The sequence below is a fragment of the Alosa sapidissima genome, chromosome 24, assembly GCF_018492685.1.
Source record: "Alosa sapidissima isolate fAloSap1 chromosome 24, fAloSap1.pri, whole genome shotgun sequence".
Classification (NCBI taxonomy): Eukaryota; Metazoa; Chordata; class Actinopteri; order Clupeiformes; family Clupeidae; genus Alosa; species Alosa sapidissima.
In genome coordinates this window covers 22,015,024-22,025,246 of record NC_055980.1, presented here as the reverse complement: position 1 = coordinate 22,025,246, position 10,223 = coordinate 22,015,024, and the positions used below count along the sequence as shown (strand labels likewise).

Below are 10,223 nucleotides of genomic sequence, written 5' to 3'. Positions count from 1 at the left end.
GTCCAATGTTTCTAACAAAACCAGTGGTATTAAATGGTTCCTAGAGGGTTGATGAGTGTACATATTGTGAATGTGGATAATACAGTGTGATTTTTGAATGTTAAAAGTTGCAATTGATAAATTAACTCTTTTGAGAGGTGGATGAACTCTATTTCTGAAATTTCAGAGGTGGATAAACTGTGTTTACTTGCGTTTAACCTCCACTATACATCCCTGTGTATGACTCTTTATCATGCAAACACTGACACACTCACCGGAGACTGCGGCTGGGTATTTCCTCCTCATAGACTTTCCAAGGATCATCGGTTTTCCTCATGAAGACTTCCATTTTAATGGACCTGTTCCTGTTCCCCAACAAGTCAATTCATTCCACACCCCATATGATTCTGCTAGGAGTTATTTAATTATTATTTATACATAGTTAGCTATGATCTATTCCGTACCACAACGGCCTGCATGAGGTCTTCTCTTGTGTTTAAGACCCTCCATATTCACAAGACCTCCAGACCCCCCAGGAAGGTAAGTTTTTGAAGGGAGTGGGTGGTGCATGTGTGTGTGTGTGTGTGTGTGTGTGTGTGGTAGGAAGGTAGGGTTTTGAAGGGAGTGGGCGGTGCAGCATGTGAGAACACAAACTTTAGCAAACTTTAACAAACATCAGCAAACACCTCCTGTCAATGTATCCTCCCTGCTGATGAGGTGGTGAGGGCGGGGGTGGTTGTGTGTGTGTGTGGGGGGGGGCAGTTTGTGGAGGGGGTCGGAGTATTAACTCTTTGTTTCTCTTCTCTTCTCCTGAGACGAGTCACACACACTCACATGCATTACTGCTCAAGAGTGGAATGCTGTTCTCCAATCAGTCATCCACCAGTCACTCTGCAGGCAGGCCTAACACACACACACACACACACACACACACACACACACACACACAGACACACACACACGCTTTGTTGAGGTTAGGTCAATACATTGCAAGCCCTGGGACTTCTGGAAAACCTTAAAGTTATTAAAGGTTTGTTTATTTGTTCCTTAATGAAGGTGAAAATATAGTCCTTAAATATTATATAGCCTAAGTCGATTAGCCACAGGGTAGAATTATATTTTTTTGGTGGTGCATTCATATTTGCCCTCCAGAGCAGAGCATTCAGTTGGATAACTTAGATGAGAAGGTCTTATATTCAAGACTTGCCAGGTTAATGATAGATTTATTGTGGCTTCAGGCCAAGCTGGATGAATTAGGCTTGAACATGCTTGATACATTGATGGTCTTGATGGTTATGCCCATGCTAATTCATTGTATGTATCTTTTGTGTAAGGTGTGATTTGTGAAATTAACCTCTATGCCGAAAGCTAAGTTACTGAAGTTATGGAAGTGTAACTTAGCTTTAATCCAACCAAGTCAATATTGGGAAATCTTTAACTCACTGGTGATCCATTGAGTAATTAGACGACTGTGTTTTCAAATTGCCATGGTTACACCACTTGTGTACATGTCTAGAGTGCTATGCCACACACAGTAGATAAGCCTCATCCAGAGTTGACCTGATATGGGAGAAATATGACCATTTAATGTGATTTAGCATAATAAATTATTTGTGTGTGTGTGTGTGTGTGTGTGTGTGTGTGTGTGTGTATGACGTCTGTGTTATTGTGAAAGTGTGTAGGCATGCACCACTGAAGCTATATCTGAATGCTAAAAGTGTTGAGAAAATTCCATCTCTGCTTTACCCAAATTCTGTGGGAACCATAAAGAGGAAGAGAGACTAATACATGTAACATTCATGTTAGAGCTAAAATAGTTTATTTCATTAATGTGCATTCAGTTTCCTCCATACAGGCAACAATTTATTTTACTTAAAGGGATTAGAACTTATTTGAGTTATTACTAGGTAAAGCTGAGCTGAAAGTATCACTCCAACATTAATGTAACAGCTGCGACAACAACTGACATACATAGAGCCACATCCACGTTCATTTTCATGCCAGAAGAAGCTTCATCCATGGCCTGGTCACAGTCTGTGAGCTCAAGGTCCTCCAGCCTGAGGGTGGTGCTGTTGCTTGCAAGCGGCGTGCACAGAAAAGCATCAGGCCAGTCTAACACCTTGTTACGGTTTCCCCTAAGAAGTTCCACACTCTCTATGATCTCACAGCCACAGGTGAAAGGGTTCCGGCCAACTCTCAGCTCCAAAAGACGGTCCAGGACCAGCCCGAAGGAGGTTGCGCTGGACAGGTCGGTGAGTCGGTTCCCGTCCAGAGAGAGAAACTGTAGCTGAGAGGCCCTGGTCAGGTCCGGGAGCAGGCTGAGGAGGTTGTTAGAGAGATAGAGCTCCCTGAGTCCCTCTGGAGGGTTCCGGAACTCCCACAACCGGTTCCCGCTCAGATCGAGCACCTCCACGCCCGCTGGCACGAGCCCGTCTGCTGTCTGGATGCCCGTGGAGGACAAATTGAGAGTTTTTAGCTGCCCAGTGGAGTTGAGACAATCGGAACCAAAAGCAGAACCGTCCAGGGTGTTCTGGCTCAGATCGAGCTCCGCCAGGTTGGGGGACGCTTGTAGGAGAGGGCAGAGACCCTCCAGGGAGCGCACCTGGTTCTGACTCAAGCGAAGGACGGAGAGGCCGAGAGAGCTGACAGGGGGAGCGGAGGACGATATGCAGCGGGTCAAATTGACCAGGCTTTCGTCGGTCAGGCCGTTCTCTGACAGGTCCAGCTCGGTCACGTTCGCCAGCATTGCTATGGTAGCGCATGCTTCGTTGCCTAGCAACAGCCCTCCAGGCACACCACGCAAGGTCAGGTGGTTGAGCGAAGACAACAGCCAGGCGTACAGTGGGTGCATTGGTGGCAGGAGCAGAGAAGGGTCAAAGGTCACTCTGTCCATTCTGAGGGCGGTGACAGGGCATGGTTCAGTGGGGTTGGGAGGGTGTGTAAGGGCTTCCAAAGTGGTTTGTGTGAAGTCCAAGTGATGGACTTTGGTCTTCGGCAGTGTGTTAAGCAGCGCAGACAGAAACACCCCCGGGATACGAACTCGCGTGAACAGAATACGCTCCAAAGGGAGAAAAACTAGGGCCGCGATTTCATCAGAGTCTTGCATGGACAGAAATTTACTCTGCAGTTGCAAGACACCATCCTGCAGTTCCAGCTCACTCATCTGCAAACACATCATCATCTGTAATGGCTTCTGCAGGGAGTCCGCAGCACACACACAGCGGCCCGTATCACCATACTCAGAATCAGAGACCATACAGATTGCCATGACAACATCTCCTTTTAACTCCACCCACAAAAGGAGGGCCAACAGGAGTCTATGCCACGCCTTCATCTGCGATTTCGTCTTGAGATCGTTCCTCTACTGCAGGAGAAGGAAAAACAAGTCAAGTCAAGTCAAGTCAAGTTTATTTATATAGCACATTTCATACACAGAGGTCATTCAATGTGCTTTACATAAACAAAACCAAACGATAATAACAAATAAAAGCATAGAAGGGCAATATAGTCAAAGAATAGTTAAAAGGTAAAGATCATAATAAAAGGAAAACATAAAACACAAGGTAAAATCATTTAAAAATAAAGAATAATTAGTAAGCAAAAACAAAGGCAAAAGTAGTAAAAAAAGTAATAAAAGACAAAGTAGAATAATTATCGAGGCAGATTCAGAATTTGTAACTCGGCACAGTTAGCAGAAAGCGTCTGAGAACAGTTTGGTCTTAAGTCTAGATTTAAAACTGGCTACAGTTGGGGCCTTTTTAATGTCATCCGAAAGTTGGTTCCACAGCTGAGCCGCATAGCAGCTAAAAGCTGCTTCACCATGTTTAGTTCTAACTGTAGGTTTTACTAGCAGGTTTTTCACCTGGGACCTGAGAGGACGAGAAGGTGTGTACTGCTGAAGCATGTCTGACAAGTATTTAGGTCCTGCTCCATTTACTGATTTATAAACAAGCAATAGTGCTTTAAAGTCAATTCTGTGACTTACTGGAAGCCAGTGCAAGGACTTAAGAATTGGAGTAATGTGGTCAGTTCTTTTAGTTTTTGTTAGAGTCCTAGCTGCTGCATTTTGTATCACCTGAAGCTGTTTAATAGTCTTTTTAGGAAGGCCTGTGAACAGTCCATTGCAGTAATCAACCCTGCTGGAGATAAATGCATGAATGAGTTTTTCTAAGTCATGTTTTGACATCAGCCCTCTGAGTTTGACAATATTTTTGAGGTGGTAAAAAGCTGATTTAGTTATCGCTTTCATGTGGCTGTTGAAATTTAGATCACTGTCAATTAATACACCAAGGTTTTTAACAGTATCCTTTGCCTTCAACCCTTTTGTGTCAAGGAGAGTGGCAACCCTAAGTCTTTCCTCATTTTTACCAAATATAATTACTTCAGTTTTTTCTTTGTTCAGCTGAAGAAAATTTTGAGACATCCAGGTGTTGATTTGTTCTATACACTGACACATAGATTCAAGAGGACCATAGTTGTTTGGTGATAGAGCTAAGTAAATTTGTGTGTCATCTGCATAGCTATGATATGAAATCAAATTATTTTGAATGATTTGTCCAAGTGGGAGCATATAGAGGTTGAATAATAGTGGCCCCAAGATCGACCCCTGGGGAACACCACAGGTCAAGGACGTTGGTGTTGAGGTACAGTTTCCGATGGCAACAAAGAAGCTCCTTTCTTGTAGATATGATTTTAGCCAGCTGATAACTATGCCTGTAAATCCAACCCAGTGTTCTAGTCTGTGTAGTAAAATATTGTGATCAACAGTGTCAAATGCTGCACTAAGGTCCAGTAGCACTAGGACTGATGTTTTACCTGAATCTGTGTTGAGGCGTATGTCATTGGAAACTTTAATGAGAGCTGTTTCAGTGCTGTGATTTGCCCGAAAACCAGACTGAAAGTAATCAAAATACCCATTTGATGTTAGGAAGGTGGTTAATTGATTAAAGACTACTTTTTCAATAATTTTGCCAATAAAAGGTAGATTGGATATGGGCCTGTAATTGTTTAGCATGGAGGCATCCAGGTTATTCTTCTTGAGAAGTGGCTTTACAACAGCTGTTTTCAGTGACTTAGGAAAAGTGCCAGACAGCAATGATACATTTACAATTTGAAGGACATCCGCCGCTATGAGGTGAAAAACAGTTTTGAAGAAATTGGTAGGCAGAGTGTCTAAGACACATGTGGAAGGGCTGAGATTCTGTACCGTTTTTTCAAGTGTTTCGTAGTCTATCAAGCTGAACTCTGACATCAAGTTTAGTTTCCCTCTGTTTGTTGCTGGAAGTTCAGGTTGTTGAATTTGTAATTGAGCAGATATGTTGAGTCTGATTTTGTCAATTTTACCTTTAAAAAAAGATGAAAACTCATTGCATTTATTAGTTGAGAGAAGTTCAGGCGCTAATTGTGAGGGGGGATTTGTTAACTTATCAACAGTTGAAAATAGAATACGAGTGTTATTTGAACTTCTATTGATAATGTTAGAAAAGAAAGACTGTCTTGCTTTGCATATTTCAGAGTTATATGTGCGGAGCATCTCTTTATGGATTTCATAGTGGATCTGAAGTTTGTATTTACGCCATTTTCTTTCAGTCTTCCTACACTCTCTTTTTAGAAGTTTAACTGCTGGATTTTGCCTCCATGGTGCTTTCTGTTTGTCCTTAACTTTCTTGAATTGTAATGGAGCAATGTCATCCATAATGTTTGCCATTTTTGCATTAAAGTGATCAAATAAGTCTTCAGAGTCTGACAGTTGACTTGACTTTAGTGAAAGTGCTTGCTCAAAGAGAGCACTTGTCTGATCATTTATGATTCTCCTTTTTACCATCATAGCTGTGTTTTGAGTGTGTGGGGACATAGACACATCAAAGAACACGCAAAAATGATCAGATAAGGCCAGGTCTTTAACAGCTGTAGAGACATCGAGACCCTCCGCAATGAATTCCTTGGCATAATTGTTTTCAGGATTATCCACATGCAAGTTTAGATCCCCTGATATAATAAGACAGTCATACTCTATGCAAACAACTGATAGCAGTTCACCTAGCTCTTCAAGAAAAACTTTAGCTGAATGTTTTGGAGGCCTGTAAATTGTCAGTAATAAAATCTGAGGAGAAGACTTAATGCATGCACACAGATATTCAAATGAAGTAAAGTCACCGAATGACGACTGATTGCACTGAAAAGACGTCTTGAAAATTGTGGCTATCCCCCCACCTCTTTTATTTGCTCTGGTAGCACTCAAAAAACTGAAGTTTGGGGGAGCTGATTCGATGAGAGTAGCAGCACTGTTTGCTTGATCTAACCATGTCTCAGTTAAAAGTAAAAAATCAAGGTTGTGTGTGCAAATTAGATCATGAATTAAGAATGATTTGTTTGAAAGAGATCTGATATTTAGGAGTGCTAGTTTTGTTAGTTTAAGTGTTGGGGAAATATGATCCATGGGGGAAATCTGAGGTTGATGTGGTACGGGTAGGAGATTGGACTGGTTTACCCTATAAGCTCGATGCATTTGTGTTCTATTTCTTGTCAATACAGGAATAGAGAATGTCATGGGCTTACTGGGTCCCGGCATGTTCTCAAAACTACTGTCAGTACCATTTATATTGCAGGGACCCTGAGAATATCATGCAATACAGTCATCATATAATTGTCCCCTGCTGCTGCCATCTGTATTTTCCACTGCACATTCTATGCTATATGCCGGCTGAGAAAATGAACTAAGAGGTTGCTGCTGCTTAAGAGATTCTTCTAAACGGGGAGGGGGAGGGCGAGGGGGTGGAGGTGCCCTTCGCTTCTTTGGTGCTAATGATCTTGGGCTAGTAAAACTCTGCATGGCTACTGGTAGCAGTCTCTCCATTCTTGCAGGGAACATCATGTGCTTGGGTGGGGATGGTGATGGGTATTCAGGGGATCCTGTGGAGTTTGAGTGGGTGGTGGGATGAAGGGGTGGGGATGGGGATGGGAGATTAGGGGGGTCTGTGTGGCCTGGGGAGTTTGATTGGGTGGGGACGTGATTGGGTGTGGGTGGTGATGGGAAATCAAGGAGGTTGGGGTTGAAAATTGATCCAGAGTCTCCATCTGCCTGCTGAGGTTCTGGGAAGTTTGTTGCAGATGCTCCGCTTTCAGCATGTATTCCAGTAGTGTATTCCATGTTGTTGTGTCTTTGTGGTGACAAGGAGACGACGGAGGTGGGGAGGGGTATTGGTACTGGTGTTACAACATGACCCTTCCTTTCTGATATCCTCTCAGCAGCTTTGATAGGTGCTATCTCCTCATGCTCATCACATCCATTTGTTTGCTGAGATTCCAGGGAGTTTGACGCCAGTGATTGACTTTGAGTCATTTTAGCAGCACCCATCTTATCTTGTCCAGTGGACATGGCTTGGCATTGTTGAGCTGGTTGTTTATGTTTCTCCAAGGTCTGCATTTCAGTGGAGGCTAGCGGGTGGTTATCAGAGGGCCCCACAGCAGGGGAGGTTGGGCATATCTCTGTTTCAGCCTGTGCAGAGTGTTTTGGTTTAGCTGAGTTGTTGATGTCATCCGCTTGTTCTGTCTGTATGGCCACTGAGCGCTTATCAGAGGCTCGGCTCAAGGTTGGCAGAAAAAATGTTGGGTGCAGGAGAGAGAGGTGATAGTATTCGGTTAAGATCTTGGCCCCAGTCCAACTCAGCTCTGTGCTATTTGGTCTGAAGTATTCCCTGCGATTCCAAAAAAGGTTAAAATTGTCAATAAAATTCATCCCAACTGAAAAGCATGTTTTTGCGAGCCAGGTGTTTAAACTGAATAGTCTGGAAAATACAAAGCTTCCCTCTGCTGGGAGTGGGCCACTGATGAAAATTTGTATTCCAAGCTCATATAGGGCAGAGAAAAGTTCCTTGAAATCTTCTTTGACATACAGCTGTTCTCTGTAGATGTCATTTGCTCCAACATGCACAATGATGCGCTTGATAGTTGCATATTTTGACACCAGTTCTGCAAGCTTGTTTTTTGTGTCAGACACTGAAGCATTTGGGAAACAACATACAATCATCCTTTCCCCATTTATATGTCTCACAGCAAAGTCGCCTAGAACGAGGGTTGTGGGATGAATAGGGGTCGAGTGCTGCTTCTTGTCTGTGCCCATCTTTCTTTTGTTGTGGTTTGATCGCTACAACAATGTGTCAAGCAGTGAAGTTTATTGAAATGACGAATGAAATCTTGTCATTTAAATGAAAACTTCTTCTTGATTCTTAATGATCATCCATATCTCTTTTCCTAATTATATGTCAACATCAATTAAATTAAAATATTAACATCATTTTTTAAAGTTATATAGTGCAATATATCACACTTCCCTCCATCAACAGGAGGTACATAGATGGGTTATTTTTCCCAAAATGTAGTAAATTTTATGGCACAGTGCAGCACACCAGGTACAGTACAGGTTTATCTACATATAAACCTGGCCATATGTTACACTGCTGTAACACTTTCTGGTGTTCTACTGTACACTGTATGATCTATCAAAGTCTTCATCAAACAAAATAATGATTGAAATGTTATTGTTACTTTGCTGATAGTATGTGATTAAACTTTGGCAAAGATTTTGATTAATCACTCTAATAGTGAAATATATCTACAATTGTGAAAACATATTTTCTCATATTTTGGTCCAACACTCTGGCACACACAGACCATAAAACTGAATCTATAACGGAACAGAAGTTTGTCGACATCTTTTTTTCCACATTTGTCTCAAACACCAGCATAAATTCACCACAAATTCAATCTATAATGGAAACAACTGAACGGTAACATTTCTGACTAAATTCTACAAAACATTATCCAGTGCTGCTGCACTATACAGCATAATACAAACATACAGGTCTTCTTCAGATATACTAACAGTTATGCGCTGGTTGGGTCAGTCTGAAGCAGTCAGTCTGGAGATCTGTTGGAGACCTTTAGGGACTTTAAGTTTTGCATGCAAAGAAAAAGGGAAGTTGATGAAGCAATATGACTGACACCTAAAAAAGGAAGATAGGAAACTAAGATTTCTGGAATCTGACAGTACATTCTCTCACTCTCTCTCTCACACACACACACACACATAAACTGAGATGTCTGCAATCTTCCCAACTTTGACATTCAAACAGAGCAAAGCACACACATGCATAGACTGACAGTACATTCACTCTCTCTCTCTCTCTCTCTCTCACACACACACACATTGGCCACTGATTTAACATGTAATATCTTTCCTGTGAATAACTGAAATATCAAAAGAAAAAAAAGAGAAAAAAAGTCCTCAGACCAAGGCACTCCTTAGATTAAAATGTTTTTATGAAACGGGAAACTGAATTATGGTGTTCTGCACACACACACACACACACACACACACACACACACAGTTTATAGAAGTGAAGAAAAAGGGAAACATGCAATAAAAATGGGATATAAACAGACAATGATGTGGAACTATGTTGTGAGGTATCATTGACATCACTGTTCACTTTTACCACCCACAACCTCAACCCTCATGAACACACACACACACACAAACCAACATACACACACAGGGGTGTAGTAGTAAAATAAGAGGTGGGTAAACTATGAATTCTGTGATCACAGGGAAGGTGGACTGTGCCATGTGGTATCGGATTTTTTTTTTAAAAGGCATTCAGAACATGTTTGATGATGGTGGAGGTTATTGTCCAATGTTTCTAACAAAACCAGTGGTATTAAATGGTTCCTAGAGTGTTGATGAGTGCACATATTGTGAATGTGGATAATACAGTGTGATTGTTTAATGTTAAAAGTTGCAATTGGTGAATAAACTCTTTTTGAGAAGTGGATAAACTCTATTTATGAGGAGGATACTTGCGTTTACTTGTGTTTAGCCTCCACTACATCCCTGTACACACAGTAAAAAACATACACTCAGGCTGACGTGGACGCACACAAACACTGAAAAACACACACACACACACTGGTGTGTAAATGAGTGACTGGTATAATGTCAGCCACATCAACCTAATTTGAGTTCAACTTGCACTTTCCCTGTCATTTAAATTAGAGAGACACTGGCAACAAGTTATAAGAGTATGTGTAAGTGTGTGTGAGAGAGAGACTTGTGTGAGTGACTAGTATAGTAGTGGTGACTGCAGGAGAGACACAGAGAGAGAGAGAGAGAGAGAGAGAGAGAGAGAGAGAGAGAGAGAGAGAGAGAGACATTTAAAACACAAAACATTTTTTCAAACAGTACA

At 41.8% G+C, this 10,223-nt stretch overlaps 2 protein-coding genes across 2 annotated transcripts in view; both read right to left on the bottom strand.

Moving 5' to 3' along the window:
- LOC121700748 (WD repeat-containing protein 49) overlaps positions 1 to 492 on the bottom strand; it is a gene marked incomplete at its 3' end in the record, with an annotated part of 21,328 nt that extends 20,836 nt beyond the window's left edge. The window contains exon 1 of the mRNA XM_042083948.1: positions 255 to 492. Coding sequence (XP_041939882.1) covers positions 255 to 328 — 74 coding nt within the window. The remainder of the gene's footprint in view (positions 1 to 254) is intronic.
- Positions 493 to 1,775: 1,283 nt separating this feature from the next.
- Positions 1,776 to 9,017, bottom strand: LOC121699614 (toll-like receptor 2). The gene is made up of 2 exons (XM_042081912.1): positions 8,864 to 9,017; positions 1,776 to 3,343 (listed from the first exon to the last, which is right to left on the bottom strand). The coding sequence occupies exon 2, from the start codon at positions 3,311 to 3,313 to the stop codon at positions 1,907 to 1,909; it is 1,407 nt and encodes a 468-aa protein (XP_041937846.1). The 5' UTR covers positions 3,314 to 3,343; positions 8,864 to 9,017; the 3' UTR covers positions 1,776 to 1,906.
- Between the last annotated feature and the right edge of the window lie 1,206 nt (positions 9,018 to 10,223).

Bases quoted from the DNA above. Each gene is read 5' to 3' on its own strand.
- LOC121699614 (XM_042081912.1), bottom strand. From the start codon at position 3,313: ATGAAGGCGTGGCATAGACTCCTGTTGGCCCTCCTTTTGTGGGTGGAG.